The sequence below is a fragment of the Oncorhynchus kisutch genome, linkage group LG6, assembly GCF_002021735.2.
Source record: "Oncorhynchus kisutch isolate 150728-3 linkage group LG6, Okis_V2, whole genome shotgun sequence".
NCBI lineage: Eukaryota > Metazoa > Chordata > Actinopteri > Salmoniformes > Salmonidae > Oncorhynchus > Oncorhynchus kisutch.
The window spans coordinates 46664091-46686362 of record NC_034179.2 but is presented as its reverse complement, the minus strand read 5'-3'; the positions used below and the strand labels follow the sequence as shown (position 1 = coordinate 46686362).

Below are 22272 nucleotides of genomic sequence, written 5' to 3'. Positions count from 1 at the left end.
TGTCACCCTGGAGCTGGGCCTGCAAATAAGTGCAATACAGTCTTATGGAGTGGGCCAAATAAGTGCACTACAAGACCAAGAATGTGAAGGGATGGGATGATGATGCCGGCTTCATTTATAGCCTAATCTTCAGAATAATTTCTTCTTCAGATTTTACAATCTCTGGTTGTAAAAGTTTGAGTAGCTAAATCTGCAGTACTGCCATTGAAAAAGGCTTTCCTTTAGTTCAGTAATGTTATTAAATATTAGAAGATCATAGGGCTTGGAAATACACCCCTCTTCAATCAACCATAAAGAAATGCAATACTTATCTTCCAACAGGTAGACTCAGAAGAAGAGAGATACAACTTATTCCAAATTATTTTCAGGCCCAAGTCTCCATTTTTAATAGTTGTGTGGACAGACAGTGTTTTATAGTGGTGTCTGTCTACTGTACCTGTGTACTTGGCTATGCTCTCCAGCAGCAGTGGATACTTGGTCAGCCTCTGCATCTCCACTGGAATGATATCCTTCAGCTGGAGTCTGCGACACAGACGGTTGCTCTCAGCCTCCTTCGGGAAGAGACACACACCCGAGTCAATATTACAGTCACTCACTCCAGATCACCTCAGTTCATCCATGTCTTGAATCTCCCCATCTATAACTGAGCTTGTTTGGTTACGATGATGCCCTCTAAGTCGCGCTTGAGGGAGTGAATAACGTTGTATTGTTCTATATTGAATTGCAATGTGTAGTGCAGTATAGTATAATACTGTATATTGCACTACATTAGTACAGTATAATAAAGTATTGTATAGTATAACATACCATAGTTTAGAAAAGCATAGTATATAGTTTGGTATTCATGGGTTGCACCTCACGTCATTGTTATGAACATTCTTAAGACGGCTCATCCATGGGGCTAATGATTGTTTAGTCTAAATTACACTATATTGGCTTGGAAATACGATGACATTGCTAAAGTAGGTGAATAGTTAGTAGGAAACAAAAAAATAATATTAGGATGTCGTCAAATTTAATTTAAATAATATTGTCATTCTCAATAGAAAAGTTAGCTAGCTAAAATCCGGTGCTTTCCCCTCAATCTTACCTATCTAGCTAACGTTATACTACATCTAAAGTCAATCTGACGACAACGCAATGATGACAATAGTCATTTTTTTTCTACAAATGTTTAGCTTCCTATAGAAATCGAATTGTGTGTCCAAGCCACTATGATGCACTTCAGACAAAATCTAAATTAGCAGCAATTATGAAAGCATTGAGTAGAAAGTCCAGTCCTCAAGACAACCTTCACAACAAAATTGTGACGCAACATGCAACCCATGACTAGTACAGTACAATATAGTATAGTTAAGTATATTGTCGTACCTGCATAAAGGAGGTGAAGCGCTGGTCCTTCTTCTGCCGGGTCTTGATGAGTTCCAGGGCGAAGGGCTGGTTACTGCAGAAGGTGCCCACCGCCCGCTTGATCTTCTCCTCCTCGCCATCACTGAACTACACATGCACACACAGAAGGACATGGTAGCATGTGCAAAAACACATATGCACGGAGGGACATGGACACACCCGTACGCACGGAGGGACATGGACACACCGGTACGCACAGAGGGACATGGACACACCGGTACGCACGGAGGGACATGGACACACCCGTACGCACGGAGGGACATGGACACACCCGTACGCACGGAGGGACATGGACACACCCGTACGCACAGAGGGACATGGACACACCCGTACGCACAGAGGGACATGGACACACCCGTACGCACAGAGGGACATGGACACACCCGTACGCACAGAGGGACATGGACACACCCGTACGCACAGAGGGACATGGACACACCCGTACGCACAGAGGGACATGGAGACACCCGTACGCACAGAGGGACATGGACACACCCGTACGCACAGAGGGACATGGACACACCCGTACGCACAGAGGGACATGGACACACCCGTACGCACGGAGGGACACGGACACCCCCGTACGCATGGAGGGACACAAAGACAAACACACGCACGGGCATGGACAGACAAACACACACACGTACACAGAAAATGACACGCGCACACACACACACACAACAATGTTATCCCAATGGGATGTACAGTAATACTCCCCCCTCTCCTTTCCTGCAGTGACGGAAAGTTTGTACCAAATGGCCCATAGGGCTCTGGTCAAATGTAATGCACTATAAAAGGGAATAGGGTGCCATTTAGGATGCAAGTTGAGTCTTTTCTTACCCAAGCTAGTAAATCGTCTCCTATCAGGTCTATCACTGACGTCTCGTTCTTCTTCCGAATGACTGTCACCTGTTCTGTTATCGACACTAGAGGGGAAGAGAAAAGCGATTACATGAGATGAGATAGCAAGGATTGGATATGCACAACATAAAAAGTCAGGGAAAATTATACATCTGTTTGGGAATAGGTCCATATCAATGATTTAGGAAGTGAAAATGGAAGTTGGGATTAGCCCTGAGAGAAGACTTTAACCGACACTGACATACACACAGCGTACCATGTAGCTGGACAATCTCCTCTAGGTTAGTAAAGATGTGTTTAATGTCTCCAGGAGGCAGGATGCTGTCTCGGGTAAGTTTCTGGTAGAACACGTTATCCAGAACCTTCAACATCCTCAGGTGGGCTCGCTCTGTGTAGAACAGCTCTGTGGAGACACGCACAAAGTCAGACCCAAAGAATTAAACAGAACAAGACTGCTGTCAGCACATTCTAAAGCTATGCAGGCCTATGACATCAGCCACTAGTGTATTTTATACAACGGGTGTGTCTAATCGTAATCCTAAATCCATGATGTTAAAATGCTTATTTCCTCTGTTCCATCTGACTGCACAATCCACTATTTCATCAGCCCAGGCAGGGAAGTTATAAACTTGATCTCCACTATAAAAAGCATCTAGACAATATTTCACATTTCTTTAAGACTAACATTTAGTTTTCAACAGCAGAGATTTGTATAAACCTTGCTGTCTGTCTCTGACATTTGCAACATTGTTTCAATGAACGTGTAGGGGTCGGAAGAGAGAGGCGGGCAGAGTGTCTCAGCCATTCGAAATCATGAATGAGCTGGCATCATTTTTATGGATATATACAAAGAAATGTCAATTGAAAAAAGGTCAAACGAAGTGCAGCTAGTTTGGATTCTTTCCAGCTTCAGTTTGAAGTTATTGTGTTGTTCAGAGGCGAACTCCTCTGAACAACAGTGTTCTAACGAGAGAGCACATTTTCTATGCCAGGCGAAATTGTTCCTCATTAGCTTATTGCTATCGATGTATCCAAATAAATGTAACTTGAAAACAGCTTAAACAAATGCAGCTACTGTTGTTATTCTTTCTGCACTGTTTGGCGTGACTAAGTTAGCCGTTGTTGGCTAGCTAGCAAGCAAAGGATTAGAACGTTGCCAGCCAGTATGGCAATGGAACATTTCGAACGAATGACTGGGCCGCGTCCATAGATGCAGAACTAATAGAACAAACGACCAGCCGGCTTGGGTAGCAACCTTAGATTTGTTTTGGGACTATATGTTGAGGAAGGATGAAATAGTATGAATAAATTCATAAAAATAAAGTTTATGAAAATATGTCATTAGGTTATCAATCATTATTGGAATATGTTGGTAACCCATTGTATAACAGTGATAATGCCCTCGAAGCCGGTGTTTAGAGGATATATTGGCACGGTTTGCAATATCCGTGCCAATATATCCTCCAAACCCCGGCTTTGAAGGCATTGTCACTTAGATGTATCTCTATGGTCATAAACTAGGTGGAACCCATCTTCTTCCCAATAGATGGCATCATTCTAACGTGACCTCATCTGACTTAAGACAATGAGTTGGAAACAAGATTTTCTTTTGGGATTGAGGCCTGCAAATCCCATGGTATATCAGGATCTATTCAACATACGTTGACGAATTTGGACACTTTTCTACGAAAACATCACACAAACTTTAGTGGCTTGTTGTTTAGCTAGCGGATCTACAATCACTGATACTCATAGTAAAAAAGTTCACCACTTGAATGGACACAGTAGCCTTGGTCATGGACACAAACTCAAATAACTAATTAGGTCAGGCTGGGGCAGCTAGGATATAAAGCTATGCATGAAAATATAGAGAACAAATTCTAATCCAGCACATCATACTTGCCATCTCAATAACCATGTCTCTTAACAGCTAACATGAAACTACTTGCAATATTCAACAAATCTATCTTCAGCAGACTGATAGCATGAAACTACTCTATCTGTATGATTGATTCCCAGGCAGCTGTACATTATGTGAAAGAAAAATGGTCACCGGCCTCACCGTTGATGACTTCCTGTCTCTTGATCTCCTGTGGTGTCAGGCCTGCCAGGACCTCTCGGCTGACTAGCGTCTGCCAGTTGGGAGAGTCCTGCTTGCACTCGATCTCATTCCCCAGGTCGTCCTCATTCGGCACATCTGGACAGCCTAAACCCTGCATCCTGACATGAGAACAACAAGTCGCTGATGATGACACCTGGATTGTGTTCATTAGGGCATGCAGTGGCAACATTTTTTCAACGGAAAATGAAAACAAGCATTTCTTAATGGATAAGAGTTCAGGTATTCCCTCCCTGTTTCAGTCAGTCTTCTTCTGGTTGGTTTTATTTACCTTTACCTAATGAACATGGCCCTGGGGCCATTTAAACAACATTAAAGCGCAAGTCTCCGATTGAAATCAATGTGTGATTAATTGGGAAAGTTACCAAGTTACTAAGTGCAGATGTCAAGCCTTTAATAATAGGTTGAGAGATGTGGACTAGTAACTCAATCAATTCTATTCAAAGATTTCGCCAGAGTTAAGAGGCTCCCGAGTGGCGCAGCAGTCTAAGGCACTGCAACTCAGTGCTAGAGGCGTCACTACAGACCCTGGTTCGATCCCGGGCTGTATCACAACCGGCCGTGATCGGGAGTCCCATAGGGTGGCTCACAATTGGCCCAGCGTTAGGGGAGGGTTTGGTCGGGGTAGGCCGCCTTGTAAATAAGAGTTTGTTCTTAACTGACTTGCCTCGTTAACTAAAGGTTAAATAAATCAAGTTTAATCACATTAAATGATGATTAATCAAGCACCACTGATTCAGTTAATTAAATTGTGTGGGAAACGCAAACCCTTTGAATAGCTGATGCCACAGAACAACTGAGGAAAACCAGTTCTCATTCATGCCAAACCTTCATACGACTACAGAGACCAAAAAAAGATCTAAATAAAATAAACAGACCTGGATTCAAATACTATTTGAAATAATTTAAAATTCTTTATCCGTACTTGATTGAGCTTGCCTGGCTAAATTGACCAATGGAACAGTCAAACTAGCGCAACTGCAACGATTACCTGGGTTCAAATACTATTTGAACCCAGGTCTGTAAAGAACATCACATGAAATAGACAACAACACAAATAAAAGTAAAAAAAGACTCACCTCCGGGCTGGTTTGGGTGTGCCTCCCTCTGGAACTCTGGAGAGAGAAGATCACAGTCCCCGTCAACACACTTTCTACCGAGCCCAAATCCCGGAGGTCCTAAGGCATAGATTGGAGAACTCCCCATCTCCAAACAATACACCATAAGAGGACATATTATTTCAATGAGTTTCAATAAGGTAATGAATGATCAGAGACAAAGAAAGGGATTTCAATGGCTCCAGTCTTCAGTATGTCACTGAGTGCTGTAGTAGAACAGATATGGCTCTGAGTACGACGGCTGGGTATGGGCTGGGTATCCCGGCACAATGGCCGAATGAGACTGTGAGACAGCAGACTTTGCTGTCGACCGGTCATGTCGGATGATAACAAATGAGCTTGGCAGTGGACCAACACATCAGCAAAACATTCTGCCTTGGAAGGATTTTTCTGGGAAAGCTTGCTCCTTCCTCAGACCAATATTTTAGTGATCATGCAATTCATCCAGCATGAGATTTAGTGTGTGTCCCAAATGGCACCATATTCCCTATTTAGTGAACTACTTTTGACTATATAGGGAATGGGATTCCATTTGGTTTGTAGACTTAGCATAGATTTGTGTTGACCCAGAAGACAGTCCTGACTCTGATTAGATAAACTGTTCAAGATGAAAGGATGGTATAGATTAGAGTTTCTCAACCCTTAAACAGATTAGACATTCACTATGTATTGACGAAACCATCACATTTGATTACAGCAGATCTGCCCTCTGTATTTCTACGTGGTGTACTTCTCAATGGTCATGTAGGCTAAGTAACTAGCACATCATATGGAAAGGTGCTGTCACCAAGTCAATAAGCCTATCTTACTATAACCTCACTATGTAAAAAATATGATTTTTGAGGGGGGGTAAACGCCAATGCAAGCATAGAAATTATCATCATACAATTTGTTAACTTTTTTTTGTTGCATTGGTTGTAAAATACATTGATTTATGTTCTCGCTTACCTCATAGTTTAGTTTTAAAAAAGTGCTAAAGAAATAGGCTCATTGAGTCAATTGACTTCAATGGCCCCATTAGCCTGAATTCGTCTCCATATTTAAGTTGTATATTTCCCAAAGTCTAATCAATACCTAGCTGTGTGTTTTACACTGAAGTGTGTTATAGTAAGAGAGACACTCTCAAAAGTGTATAAACCATGTGGCATGTGTGGTCTAACAGTTAGCACCACGTAGTCGGCAATAGTTTGAATCCAACCCGACACCATGACAGTGTGCCCGCCCTTACCCGTCACTCTCACGCTCCTCCTCCTGCAATTGGTCCAGGGTGCAGGGGCTGAAGTCAAAGTGGGTGCTGGTTGGGTGGGCCATCCTGTTCTGGGTGTCGTCCGAGTGGAGCCAGTCAGAGCTCAGTCTGGGCAGGGCGGAGGAGGGAGTGAGACCTGGAGAGGAGAGAACAAAGGAGGAGAGGAGAGGTCAGGGGCTGTATGTAAAAATAATCTCTGAGTAAGAGTGCTGATCTACAATCTGGTCCCAACAGGCCCTGTAATCTTATTTCCGTTGTGATCTAAAAGAAAAGACTGATCCTAAATCAACAGTCCTACTCAGACACTTGATATGGCCGCAGAGGGAGGTCCCCACATTAGAACAATAATCCAAAGGTAAAGGGGTAATGTCCCTCCCCAAGTGGATTAATAAAATTCTATTCAATTCTACCAGGGTGAATGTTCCTCTCCATGTGAATTAATAAAGTTATATTTTACTCCACTTTAGTCCACATAAGTCCAACAGGAGGCAATACGGTCCTAAGTAATACGGCGAAGGCTCACAGAAGTTTCTTCATTCGGAAGGTCAAACAAGATCTCCATTGAAGAGAAGCACGTTAGTCCACATTTACGCTGTGTTCATTGTCTTATCGTGTGATGGAACAAGCTCAAAAATCGAGATCCCCTTTAGTCGAAAAGCAGTGCAAGAAAGAATATCCGCACGACATATAGCAAGACGTTCAAAACTAAAATAGAGAGGGGTTGTTTCGACAGATCATATGCAGACAAAGACGACATGCGGACAAGAAGGCCGCCCCCCAATTAGGAATAAACAAGAAGAAACCAAAGAAGGCAATTATTTTCCAGAAGGCTGGGCGACTGTAAGACAGGCTAAACCAGTGTAATGAAGTCCTGACAACAAAAGGCCAGGGAGCAAACTTGTCGGAGAGGAGGGAAGTGGACCACAGAACAAAGGCAAACAAACAGCGTGGGAGAGAGAGGGTGGGGTGGTGCATGGAAATATAGAGAGGAAGCCAGATGGAAGCAAGACATGGAGGGAGAGAGTTGATATTGGATGAGGCGAGTCCGCCCCTCAAATATATAGCAATTGGAGCACTTGGAAAAGCACTACAGTGCTATAACATAATCCTTTACCTTCTATCATTATTTGAGAAATTGGAGAGGAAAAGGCAAATAGGAAGAGAGAGTAAGGAGGAAAAGCATGGGGAAGAGACAAGGGGTCCCTACCCGAGTCAGAATCGCATCCCATGGGGTCGGAGCCCTGGCTGGCTGGGGCACTGTGTGGGGGTGATGCGATGAAGGCCGAGGGGTGGGTTGCCACATCCGAGCCTGGATCCCTTGATTGGCAGCCGCGGGCCAAGGATTCTGGGAGATCAGGGATGCTTAAGATGGGCTGGGAGAGCTGCTTCTGAGGGCCCCGCTGCTTGTTCATCTCTATGGCCTTGCCGACTACACACACACACACACGCAAACAAACAGACATGCCCGCATTAAAATAAACTACAGTCTCTACTGTAGCTCACATAGCCATGGGAAATCCATGGTAATACAGTTAATGATGCCATTGACCTTAATAATGGCCCCAGGACCAGTGGAAGCCAAATAGCGCCATACCTTAAAAGATCCACCACCATATTTTATCGTACATATGAGGTACTTTCCTGCATATGCTTCTGTTTTTCAACACCAAACCCATCACTGGTGTTTGTGGCCAAAGAGCTCTATTTTCATGTCATCTGACCATACCACCTCCTGGAGTTTGATAAATGTCATTGACACTTGGATTGGTACCTGTGCTATGGTCAGAGGACATGAAAATAGAGCTCTTTGGCCACAAACACCAATGATGGGTTTGGTGTTGAAAAACATCAGAAAAGTACCTCATACCTACAGTACAATATAGTGGTGGATCTTTTATGTTAGAGCCATTTTGCTTCCACTGAACCCCATTGAAAACCTGTGGTTTGAATTGAAGCAGCCAGTCCATAAGAGAAGATAAAGGATATCAAGGATCTGGAAAGATTCTGTATTGTCACACCATGACCTGTTTCACCTGTCTTGTGCTTGTCTCCACCCCCCACCAGGTGTCTCCCATTTTTCCCCATTATCCTGTGTATTTAAACCTGGATTTTCTGTTTGTCTGTTGTCAGTTTGTCTTGTCAGGTCATACCAGCGTGTTTCCCATTTTCCTGTTCTCAAGTTTTGTTTCTAGTCTTCCCGGTTCTGAGCCTACCTGTCGTCCTGTACCTGCCTGACTCTGACCTGGATTACGAACCTCTGTCTGCCCTCGACCTACCGGGAGAATCTGATTTCACCCGAGTTCCCTGTGAGCCTCGTACTCCTCTCCATGCCATCCTGCTGTGGGGTGACCAGTTCAAATTTCTTTGGGTGCTCATTGACTCTGGGATGCTACCCTGGTGTCGGAGCTGGGAATCTTCACACAACCCCTCTCCATTCCCATGGATGCCAGAGCGCTGGATGGGCGCTCTTATTGGCAGAGTCACCCATAATACGGTTCCTATCAACCTGCGAGTGTCAGGTAATCACAGAGTCTACGCAGTTCCTGCTCATTCAATCTCCTCATGTACCCGTGGTTTGGGGGTTTTCAGGGATCCAGAGGCACAATCCCCTGATCGACTGGGCTACTTTTTCTATCATGGGTTGAAGCCCGTTCTGCCATGTGCATTGTCTGAAGTCGGCGCATCCTGCCCAGGGACGTCTTCCTGTGGCCGTGGAAAAAGCCTCAGATATCTATGCCGTTCCCGCAGAGTACCAGGACCTCCGGGAGGTTTTCAACAAGGCTCGCGCCACATCTCTTCCTCCGCATCGACCCTACGACTGTGCTATCGACCTTCTCTCGGACACAACACTACCTTGAGGGTGGCTTTATTCCCTATCGGGTCCGGAGACCAAAACGATGGAAGGGTAAATTGAGGACTCTTGCTGCAGGGAGTATTCGTCCATCTGCTTCCCCCGCCGGCACAGGGTTCTTCTTTGTGGAGAAGGACAAAACTCTGTGCCCACCTATCGACTACCATGGCCTTAATGACATCCCGGTTACAAAATGTTACCCGCTACCACTCATCTCCTCGGCTTTCGAGCCTCTCCGGAGGGTGACCATCTTCTCGAAGTTGGACCTTCGGAACGTCAACCATCTGGTTCCGATACGGGAAGGAGATGAATGGAAGACAGCCTTTAACACTGCTAGCGGGCACTACGAGTACCTTGTGATGCCATTCAGACTGACCAACACTCCCACAGTGTTCCAGGCCCTGGTCAAGAATGTGCTCCGTGACATGTTTAACCGGTTCGTATGAGTCTACCACAACGACATCGTTTCTCCCCCATTCAGCTCAAGAGCACGTCCTCCAGGGTCTCCTGGAGAACCAGCGTTTTGTGAAAGCAGAGAATTGTGAATTCCATCGCTCCAGCATCTCCTTGCTACCTCATCACTGCAGGCAATATTCAAATAATTCTGACAAGGTGAGAGCGGTGGTGGATTGGCCTCAACCCACATCCAGAATGCAGCTGCAATGTTTCCTTGGGTTTGCTAATTGCTACTGCCGCTTCGTCCGGGGTTACAGCACCCTGGCTTCCGGCCTCTCAGAACTCACCTCTCCCAAGGTTCTGTTCACGTGGTCTCCAGCACCTGACCTGGTGTTTTTGTACCCCAATTCACTACAGCTCCCATCTTAATCCATCCGGACCCGTCCCGTCAGTTCGTGGTGGAGGGCTACGCCTTGGATGTCAGAGTGGGGGCCATCCTGTCCGCGTCCTGCCCAAGACTGCTTTCCTTTCCTATCGTCTTAACCCCGCTGAGAGGAACTATGACATGTGAAGTCAAGAACTACTCACAGTTAGGACGGCGTTGGAGGAGTGTTGGCACCTGTTAGAGGGGCGGAACATCCATTCTTAGTGTGGTCTGACCATGGAATATATCCGAACTGCCAAGCAACTCAACTCAAGGCAGGCTCGATGGGCCCTGTTATTCACTTGTTTTAATTTTACTCTCCTACTGCCCTGGGCCCAAGATTGTGAAGCCTGACGCGCTCTCACGCACGTATAGCCCCCCTGCTACACCATCTGACCCAGAGACCATCCTCCCTACCTCCTGTCTAGCGGTTGCAATCATCTGGGGTATAGAGAGCCTGGTCCGTAAGGGGGGCCCGGCTAACTGGATGTTTGTCCCGGACTCTGCCCGTTTCCTGGTCCTAGAATGGGCACATTCCTCTAGACTTACCTGCTCCCGTCGGACCATGGCTTTCGTCCGACAACGTTTTTGGTGGCTCACCATTGTTCCTGACGTCTCCGAGTTTGTTGCTGCCTGCACTGTGTGTGAGCAGAATAAGACTCTGCGGCAAGCTCCGGCTGGCCTCCTTCAACCACTCCCTGTTCCTCACCAACCCTGGTTCCATATATCCCTGGACTTCGTCACTGGTCTTCCTCCGTCAGATGGCAACACCACCAATCAATCTATCTTTTCAGACTGTTACGAGTATTTATCTGGACAATATGTAAGTGTATTATGTCTGTAACAGTGTGTTATATGTGAAAAGGTGATTGTATCTAAATGGTATTTTAATGTTTAAGGACTCTTGGAAGATTAGTCCAAAAATGAGGACTAAAAGAGATCCTAATAAAATAAAATCAACCATCCTAACGGTGGTGGACAGGTTTTCCAAAGCCGCCCATTTTATTTCTATGCCCAAGTTACCCTTAGCCAAGTAGATGGCCCTGCTCATTGTGCAGCATGTATTCCGGATCCATGCACTTCCGGTCGACATGGTCGCCATACTCATTTTTCGTCCCGGTCCTGGAAGGCGTTCTGCACCCTCATTGGGTCGTCGGCCAGCCTGTATTCCGGTCAGTCAGAGCGAGTCAAATCAGGGCCTGGAGATGGCTCATCGTTGCCTCATCTCCGCCAACCCCACCACCCGGAGCCAGCAATTTGTGTGGGTGGAATATGGCCACAACACCATTCCCTGCTCTGCCACTGGTCTCTCGCCTTTGAGTGTTTCTTGGGATATCAGCTCCCGCTCTTCCCTGAGCAAGAGGAAGAAGTCAGCATACCCTCTGCCCAGATGTTTGTCCACTGCTGTCACCCTACCTGGAAGAGAGCCCAGTCCGCTCTTCTCAAGACCACCTCCAGGTATCGGTGACAGGTGGGCCGCCATCGGACCCCTGCTCCCCGTTATTGTCTCGGGCAGAGGGCATGGCGTTCCACTCAGGATTTACACCTCTGGGTGGAGTCCCATAAACTCTCCCCCCTGTTTTATCAGCCCTTTCCCTATCTCTAAAATCCTTAGCCCTTCTGTTGTTCGTCTTCTGTTGCCCCGCACCCTCTGTATACTTCCCACTTTTCATGCGTCTAGGAATAAACCTCTGTCTCACAGCCCTTTGTCTGTTTCCAGGCCCAACCCTCTCCCCTGTCTCATCGACGTTGGATCGACCATCCAGCATACACGGTGAGGTGCCTCCTGAGTGTTCAAACTGGGGGCAGGGGATTCCAGTTCCTGGTTGACTGGGAGGGGTATGGCCCGGAGGAGAGGTGCTGGGTCTCCGCTTTGAATATCCTGGACCCAGCCCTCATCACGGAGTTCCACCGTCGGCAGCCCGGTCAACCAGGCATGTGTCCAGATTGGACACCAGGTGGCGCACTTAGGGGGGGGGGGGGTACTGTTACACCCTGATCGGTTTCACCTGTCTTGTGCTTGTCTCCACCCCCCACTAGGTATCTCCCATTTTTCCCCATTATCCCCTGTGTATTTAGGTCTTGTCAGGTCGTACCAGCGTGCTTCAAGTTTTCAAGTTTTGTTTCTAGTCTTCCCGGTTCTGACCTTTCCGCCTGAAAGTATGCAACTTATAAATAGTTTTACATAAATCTTTTATGTCTGAACTCAGAATCAAAGTTTTCACAAAAAAATAACATGGTCACTGTTGTAGAACGTTTATTTTGATTGCCGATTTTCTGCATTTATTAAAAGTCCCATCAGATAGATGGATTTCAGATGTGTCCACATAAACAGGATTATTAGAGATCTTGCAAAGCATGTAAAAGTTTTTAACTATTATATTAACCTGACTATCCACAATAATCACAGTGTTGTTATTCTTGCAAGGAGAGGGTGCAAAAGTATTGAAAACAGGAGTGCCAAAAATGGACCCCTATCTTTTTTAGATTCGTTGTTATTTGTTAAACAAAATCTTTCTCTGAGCAGTTGTATTAGAATAAAATAATATACCAATTTTTAGAGCATACAATATAGCTCAATATTTGTATTTAATTTAAACAGCATTTTTTTGCTAATCTTTATCAAGAGTGACAATAATTATGGACCTGACTATATATGGTGGGAGAAGCACAATGTAATGGGGAGCTGACTCACACAGCTCCAGACAGGCACTTCCTGCTGCGGAAGTTCACAATCTCTTTACAGCGCTGGATGAAACAACACCACTGGCGTCTGTCAGCAGTACAATACCAGGACACATTCCACCGAACTAAGTTAAAATATCAACACTTCCATACTACTGGTGATGTATTGGCCATGCATGCTAAGAAGTATACTAGTGGGGATATTGGGACATAGGGATGTGGTCTTGTTTTTCTAAATCTTAAAAATATATATTTTTACTTCAAGACATAATGGTCTAGGTAGGCTGGCAGATTGTCTTCATATTTGCGTTACGACATTACTGTTTCTTGTAGGACAAATATTTTAAAGAGCAAATGTGGCCTTTTTACGTGGATTCCTCTCAGGGTTTGGGTCAATTACGTTTCAATTCAGTAAAATCAGGAAGTGAACTCAAATTGAAACGCAGAACTTTCTCAATGCTTTTCTATGAGGAAAATCATCATTTCAGTTTACTTCCTGAATTGACTGAATCGAAATGGAATCGTTGAGAATCTCAAAAAAAGATATAGTTTTTTCTTATTATTTTTTACAATGATTAGTTTGAGATTCAGGCTCAGTAGTAGTGTATTCAGGCTCAGTAGTAATATTAAATCTCAACTTCATATACTACGTCACTACAGAGCCTGTTACACATCTCAAACTAACCATGTTCCACACTGGTGCTGCACACTAGGAGGGAGCACTTTGTAGGCTTCTACTTACTTGAAGTGGAGTCCACACGGCTGGGCCGACGAGGAGGGCCGAGGATGCTGGGAAAACGAGGCTTCTTCACCTTATCCTCCCCCTCTTTCTCAGTTTTGATGCTCTTCTGCTCCATAGAACAAAACAAATTCAAACCACACAGTCAGAGAATTTAAAGTTGGGCCAAATTTAGTAGGCAAACGTTGTGGAACGTTGCAGATAGACATGTCATGAATAGAGCTGATGTGATTCCTTATTCTACATTACACATTCTACATGTTTGTTCTATGCTATATTACTATCTGAACATTGCACAACATTGCGGCCTGCTGAATGCTGCCCTGGAAAGCTGTTAACAAGTGGGCCAAAATGTTACCATGCTTGGTACCAAGAAAGACCTTGCACCAAGAAGTGTTAGTAAAACAGTGCCACCATGGGAAGAAACAGAATGATTTATGCTACATCAATTTATGCATCTGTGTGTGTGTGTATGTGTGTGTGTGTGTGTTGTACCTTGATCTTGGGTAGGAAGTTGATGCGGACTCGTTTGGGCTCTAGGCTACGAGGTTCCTTCACTTTAACTCCCAGGTGTTTCATATATGTGAGGATAACATACTGCATAGTAGTGCTGGAACACAACACAATACACTATTAAAAGGATTCTCTGGTACTTTTGTATACTTTTTAGCCACTAGTTCTGAAAGTAGCGCTCACGAGCCAAAAGTGGTTTTAGAAAATTGCGTACTAGGTCACAAACTCAGCAAAAAAAGAAACGTCCCTTTTTCAGGACCCCGTCTTTTAAAGATAATTTGTAAAAATCTAAATAACTTCACAGATCTTCATTGTAAAGGGTTGAAACACTGTTTCCTATGCTTTAATTAATGAACATGCACCCGTGGAACGGTCATTAAGACACTAACAGCTTACAGACGGTAGGCAATTAAGGTCACAGTTATGAAAACTTAGGACACTAAAGAGGCCTTTCTACTGACTCTGAAAAATACCAAAAGAAAGATGCCCAGTGTCCCTGCTCATCTGTGTGAATGTGCCTTAGGCATGCTGCAAGGAGGCATGAGGACTGCAGATGTGGCCAGGGCAATAAATTGCAATGTCTGTACTGTGAGACGCCTAAGACAGTGCTACAGGGAGACAAGACGGACAGCTGATCGTCCTCGCAGTGGCAGACCACGTGTAACAACACTTGCACAGGATCTGTACATTCGAACATCACACCTGCGGGATAGGTGCAGGATGGCAACAACAACTGCCCGAGTTACATCAGGTACGCACAATCCCTCCGTCAGTGCTCAGACTGTCTGCAATAAGTTGAGAAAGGCTGGACTGAGGGCTTGTAGGCCTGTTGTAAGGCAGGTCCTCACCAGACATCACCAGCAACAACGTTGTCTATGGGCACAAGCCCACCGTCGCTGGACCAGACAGGACTGGCAACAAGTGCTCTTCATTGACGAGTTACGGTTTTGTCTCACCGGGGATGATGGTCAGATTTGCGTTTACCGTTGAAGGAATGAGCGTTACACCGAGGTCTGTACTCTGGAGTGGGATCAATTTGGAGGTGGAGGGTCCGTCATAGTCTGGGGCCGTGTGTTACGGCATCAACGGACTGAGCTTGGTGTCATTGCAGGCAATCTCAATGCCGGCGTTACAGGGAAGACATCCTCCTCCCTCATGTGGTACCCTTCCTGCAGGCTCATTCTGACATGAACCTCCAGCATGACAATGCCACCAGCCATACTGCTTGTTCTGTGCGTGATTTCCTGCAAGACAGGAATATCAGTGTTCTGCCATGGCCAGCGATGAGCCAGGATCTCAATCCCATTGAGCACGTCTGGGACCTGCTGGATCGGAAGGTGAGGGGGTCCATTCCCTTCAGAAATGTCCGGGAACTTGCAGGTGCTTTGGTGGAAGAGTGGGGTAACATTTCACAGCAAGAACTGGAAAATATGGTGCAGTCCATGAGGAGATGATGCACTGCAGTGCTTAATGCAGCTGGTGGCCACACCAGATACTGACTGTTACTTTTGATTTTTACCCCACCTTTGTTCAGGGACACATTATTCCATTTATGTTGGTCACATGTCTGTGGATCTTGTTCAGTTTATGTCTCAGTTGTTGATTATTGTTATGTTCATACAAATATCTACAAATGTGTTTTTGTGCACTGTCATTGCTCTCTCTCTTGTTCTGCTGCTGGTGCATCATGTGTATCTTGCTACTCACTCTAATGGCGAGGGGCTGAAGCTCATTGGTTGAACTCAAATTGCTAGGGGGCTGGCCCACATGGGGGAAAATGGTGCAGCACATTTTCAAGAAAAACAGTTGCTTTGAAACTTGGGATTTTGTGGCTAATTGAAGTAAGACAATAATTCTGCATGTATTAACTACACATTGACACATCCAGCCCGAAGCGGGAGGTTTAAAAAATACTCGCCAAAGTTCTGGAACATGTCTTTAATTAACTGTTAACATTACCATAAATACACTTTCAATTAACATTAAAGGTCCAGTACAGCAGTCTTGATCTTAATAATATGAAATCATTTACACTCATTCAACCATCATATTGATTAACTGGAATAATAATTATACTTTTTAAAAGAAAGTCTCATGATAAATAAAGGTCTCTCAAGGCTCTTTGAAAACAGTCATAATATGACACGTTATCAATCACTAGAAGAACATTTGGGGAAAATCTAATGAAAAGGTTAAGACATGTTTCTTCAAACCTGACCTGATCAGTTTTTACTATCACCGTATTCTTCAATACGATTAATTATCTCAGAACAGGGTCGAGTTCATAAGGGAGTGCAACCGAAAAATAAAATTGTATTTTTGCATTGGAGAAGACCAGGTAGTCCCTTGCCATTTCAGTCAGTTCTCTTCCACTTGGTGCCTAATGAACAAGACTCAGGCCTAACTGAGTGTGTAGTACCACAGATCTCCAGCAGATAGAGTGAGAGGACTCTATGATAACCACTGATAGCAGACTCTCAGGATGCATCCCAAATGGCACCCTATTCCATATATAGCGCAATACTTTTGGGCAAAAGTAACCTGTGCCACGCCAACAACTTTTCTCACAGGATGGATACACAACATGCTGATGGAATTCATGGAACTCAATATACTTTAAAATGACTAAAACCAAATTGAAACTATGTAGAAATTATAAGGACCTGTATTCATACAGTTTCTTGACTGTGTCCAGCTCGCTAAAAATCACTGAATAGAGTATTAAACCAAGTATCAGAGAACATGATTCCAATACACTTTAACTTCAGAACAGGGCCCGCATTCACAAAGCATCTGATAGTATGGGGTGCTGATCTAGGATCAGGTCCCCGGTCAATATAATAATATTCATTATTATCCAAAAGAGGCGAAATTATCTTAGATCAGCATTCCTACTCAGAGAATACTGGCCCAGATAAAGTAGGTGTGATTCACCTTGACCTTCACGAGTAATTGAACACATACATTCACATTGTAGTCATTTAGCAGAAACTCTTATCCAGAGCGATTTACAGGAGCAATTTAGATTAAGTGACTTTCTCAAGGGCACATTGATCGATTTTTCACCTAGTTGGCTCAGGGATTCGAACCATCTACCTTTCAGTTACTGGCCCAACGCTCTTAACTGTTAGGCTACCTGCCGCCCCAACCCTGCTACAACCCCTGTATGACAACACACACTCACTTGAATTCATTCAACAATCAACACTGCTACTTCCACTGTCTAGAGTAAACTCTAGCATGACAGCAGACCTGTCAAGTCTTATTCTGACATCATGTGGTTCTAGTTAGATGGAACATAGAAAAATCCCACTTCTTACCACTTCTCCTCTTCTGTGGGCTGTGACGTCAGCCTGGAAGGATAAAAACACACACAGGGTGAACTGACACTCACACACAAACCACACACAGCTTCCCTTATGCTACAAAAAGATGTGAAGTCTGCTGGTGCAATGGTAATACAGTTCCATTAGCCTATGGGTTTATGTCAGGGATGGGCAACTTTGATAGGGGTGGGGGCCACAAAAAAATCTGAACTCATCATGAGGGGCCGCAGTGGCTCGCGGGTCTGCGTACCCACATCCATAACCGCATATGCAGTCAGAGCTGGCCCTAGACGTTTTGGGGCGCTAAGGGAAATTTTGTTGAGGGGGCCAACATTTTAAATGGCCCCCCTCTTGACAGCAGAGAGAAAAAAAGTTTCCTGCAAGTCTTCACATTTTTCAATAGGATGGAGAGAAATGTTTGCAGTTTTTAATGTGATATCTGAGTGAGAGTGGCTAACAAAATCAACAGGGGCCCCCAGTCAGTAATTCAACCATGATTATCAAGTTTAGATCGCTGGCTAGACTAACTTACAAGTCTCCATTTTTTGGGGCTGTGCTGACATGCTGACATGGGCTAATTGAGTGACTTTCAGTGAATGACATAACAAGAGAAAAACTGCTGATGCACAAACAAATTTTGAAATTGAACCTGGTGTATTCTACTATTCAAACTCACTACAGTAAGTAGATTCAGCGACTGAGTATTTTTCTCTTATCAAAAAACACCCCAAAAGCCAGTTTCAAAAGGCTATCCTATCTATCTACAGCCCTGTAATCTGTCCAGTTCAGAGTGTTTGAGGCCCGGAGAACAGAGACACGCAAGCACTCACTGACCTGGAAATAACCACCAGAATGGCTGTGCGTGTCTGTGTAACTGGAAACAACACACTTTTGTACTCTAACCTACACCTTATGCCATTACCAGACTAGATAATCCTTATCGAGCTGATAACTTCATGCTACTGTGGCATGTGTGTGTGTGTGACAAATAATATGTGTGTAAGAAAGAATGAGCAATTGTACACTACACTCGCCTCCTGTCTATCTCAAAGTGGAAAACAGAGACAACAGCTTTCTACGACCGTACTCTTGTGCCATGTTGTCATTCAATAATCTTGATGATGCTTGTAACATCTGTGTCTCTGTATGTGTGTGTGTGTGTTTCTGTCCCTGTGTGTGTATGCATGTATTTGAGAGACTTACAAGACGTCCTCTATCTTGGAGATGATGTGTTCAGCACAGGAGCGTTCTCTATCCAGCGCCACGCGGTCTCTCACCCTCTCTGTGTCCAGTTTAGACAGCTCCCCCTCTGCCAAGGTCAGACCCATGCTGCGCTTTTGCCTGTAGACACATACAGGCAGACACACACAAATGAATAGACAAAAACAGGCAGACACACAGACGGATACGAATGCGCACACACACACACACACACACACACACACAAATTATTAATCCATGCATTAATTATGTGCACATCATCTTTGAGAAGTGAGTGTTTGCACGTGTGTGTTTGTAGTGTGCATTTATGGTGTGTGTGTGGGTTTGTAAATATACTAAATATCATCACATCAACAAATAATTTATTAAAACAAACTATTTTGAAAAGAAGATCAACAGTAGCCACAACAGCACTCTGTAGGGTAGCACTGTGGTGTAGTCGGAGGACAGCTAGCTTCCGTCCTCCTCTGGGTACATTGACTTCAATACAAAACCTAGGAGGCTCATGGTGTTCACCCCTTTTCATAGACTTATACAGTAATTATGAGTCTTGCAGCATGAACTGACATGTTGTTCACCCAATCAAAGGATCAGAGAATTAATCTTGAACTGAAAGCATAAGCTACAGCTAGCTAGCACTGCAGTGCATACAATGTGGTGAGTAGTTGACTCAGAGAGAAAGACAATAGTTGAACAGTTTTAAACAAATGCATTTCTTCCAAAATGAAGGAGAAGCAAGAGAGAAATATATAGAGATGTCATTTTTTTCATTTTCACTTACTTAGCTAGCAAATGCAGCTAGCTAGTTCAGCCTACTGAATCACCCTGCTCAAACAGAGGGATGCTATGTTAGCTAGCTGGCTATGAGGTCAAGGTAAGCTTCAAGTTTTACGCCGTAGTAACTGCTTACTGCCTGATTGTAGCAGGTTGACGTTACTTTAGCTAATATGGTGACAACGATGTAGGCTGTGTGTAGTGGTTTGGCCTGGTCACATACAGCTGATGTGGTGTGCATTGAAGTCCACAAGTGAAGGGAAGAGGTGAGAGGAGGAGAGCACATAGATGCGAGAAGGAATACAATATGACTGTGTTTACGCGTGATCAGGGGTGTATTCAATCTGCCGAAGCTATTGAAAAAATAATTCTTAAACAGAACAAAATGTGAATAAAACACTTGTATTTGTCCAATAGAAACTCTCATTTGCAACTGTTGGACTAATGATTACATCCTATATCAGCTAGTTGTAGGCAAGAATGTGCAAGGTGGTATTGAATTTCACTGTCTGTCCATGTGTCACTGGCTCTCACCTCAAATTTGTCTCACGACCTGTGTGCACCTATGTTGTAAACTTTCATTCATAGGCTAAGTTGTAGCAACCTCATGATGGGTAGAGGAAAAATGTTAGTATCATGTTGTAGCCTAAACCTATTGCTGTTACATTAAACTGGGTGAATGGAATGTATTATTATAATTATTTATTATCTATGCATAGTCACTTCACCCCCACCTACATGTAAAAATGACCTCATCTTCTTGAACTGCATGGTTGGTTAAGGGCTTGTAAGTAAGCATTTCACTTTAAAGTCTACTCTTCTTGTATTCGGCTCATGTGACAAAGTCTGATTTGATTTGAATATGAATGACAGTCATCCAATATGCTGTAATAGAAATAAGGCCATGCTCATGAAAAGAAAATGTCTTCCCTCATCTTAAACGGCACTGACCGCCACTGGTGTACATGTGTCTGTCTAGATTCGTGTGTGTGTGTGACCTGAAGTCCTCTAGGTTCCCCTGGATGTCTGGTAGCAGTGTGTCCTGTAGCAGCTGTGTGTACTGTCTGTGTAGCTCCTCTGGGATCAGCTCAGGTCTCCGCCGATCTGGGAACACACAACAGCATGTTAGCACACACACACACACACACACACACACACACACACATTTCCTTTTTTGGAAATGTTCTAATCAATTACACTAGACGATACACAACTGTATTGCTATAACTGTTGCTAAACTTATACAAGACCTGAAAGGATTATGTGAAAACAAAAAGGGTTGAAACAGCTTACCTAGTTCAGAGGCAATAGACTCAGGCACAGCTACTTTCAGATTCTGCAAGGGAAAAAGAGTCAAATATCTAACCCCAAAAAAAAAAGAATAGAGACTTTCAGCAATTCAATCCCAACAAACACAAATATAATTTCCTTTGCCTCCAGCATAGCAGATAAAGACTGTACATTTAACAGAATACTAAGCATCTTGCAGATCAGCAGAAGCACACCGTTAGTAAAGGAACTTGGCTCTCCAGACACACTCACACCTAAGTGGACAAAGATTCCTCAAGCAACATAAGGAAGACTGGAGAGAAGACAGAAGAGCAGAAAAGAGGATCTGATGGATGGTGCTGGGTTTTTAATTCACACACGCTAGTAATGTGCGGGTTGACTCATAACCCGCCGTCCCTGCGGTTATATCCGCGGGGCGGGTTTAGGGCTATGAAATACTGTGTGGATGAAGGGTGGGTGGCTGGCTGGCGGGTTGAATAAAGAGAAAACAATACCTTAAAAAAGTCCATAAATGTATCATTCTTATGCAATTTATATCTGTAGGCTACATTTCTTTAATTATGTGACGCTATCTGGTACCAGTGCATAAGCCTAAGATTTAGGGCCTAACAGTACGTGCATCAAATAGCCTGCAAGCCAATTGCCAAATACTTTTGGAAACAGGCAGAAAAAGTTAACGTCAATCCACGGCGGCTAAAAAATAACTTTGTCTTTACTTGAATAAGAGAAAAGCTGTGAAATGAAGAGTTGAAAATAAAGTGAAGGAAGGGCCAGAAAAAGAATGTTTTGAAAATATTTGGTGAAGTGGTAAAAGAGGATGATAGCATTGCCGGCTATGTTATGTGTGATGATTGTGAGGTGCTGTACAAATTCGACAGTCAGAAGACATGTGCCATAGGCCTACTAGAAGTCCATCAAGGAAACTATAGCCTACTGTTCAGATCGGTTAAATGGAAAATGAAGTCAGGACACTGATTGTAGGTCTATAACCTCTAACATATTGTTAATATTTTTATTTGATTGAACCTTCATTTAACTAGGCAAGTCAGTTAAGAACAAATTCTTATTTACATGATGCCTCGAGCAGTGACCGCTACGCCACTCAGGATCCTACAGAAGTAAGCGTTTCTTGCAGTAAAATTATATACTAAATGTAGGCAAATAAAATGTACTCTCGAACAGCAGTGGAGAAATATGATTTCTTTCTTTCAGCGTCTTGAGAAAATGTGAATGCGCAGTTAGATGCCGTCTGTAGAGGTGCCATCTTTATTAGCAGCTGATGGTATTTCAACCACACAT

The 22272-nt window shown here is 44.0% G+C and overlaps 1 protein-coding gene across 4 annotated transcripts in view; it reads right to left on the bottom strand.

The window, feature by feature from the left end:
• LOC109892921 (rho guanine nucleotide exchange factor 12-like) overlaps positions 1-22272 on the bottom strand; it is a 133822-nt gene that overhangs the window by 21134 nt on the left and 90416 nt on the right. For all 4 annotated transcript variants that reach the window (XM_031826816.1, XM_031826815.1, XM_031826814.1 and 1 more), the window contains 14 exons: positions 20977-21019; positions 20682-20787; positions 18892-19029; positions 17683-17715; positions 14345-14459; positions 13853-13958; positions 7962-8183; positions 6737-6890; positions 5470-5505; positions 4334-4491; positions 2528-2674; positions 2251-2336; positions 1372-1497; positions 437-551 (listed from right to left, as the gene is read on the bottom strand). In XM_031826816.1, coding sequence (XP_031682676.1) covers positions 437-551; positions 1372-1497; positions 2251-2336; positions 2528-2674; positions 4334-4491; positions 5470-5505; positions 6737-6890; positions 7962-8183; positions 13853-13958; positions 14345-14459; positions 17683-17715; positions 18892-19029; positions 20682-20787; positions 20977-21019 — 1585 coding nt within the window. The remainder of the gene's footprint in view (positions 1-436; positions 552-1371; positions 1498-2250; positions 2337-2527; positions 2675-4333; positions 4492-5469; positions 5506-6736; positions 6891-7961; positions 8184-13852; positions 13959-14344; positions 14460-17682; positions 17716-18891; positions 19030-20681; positions 20788-20976; positions 21020-22272) is intronic.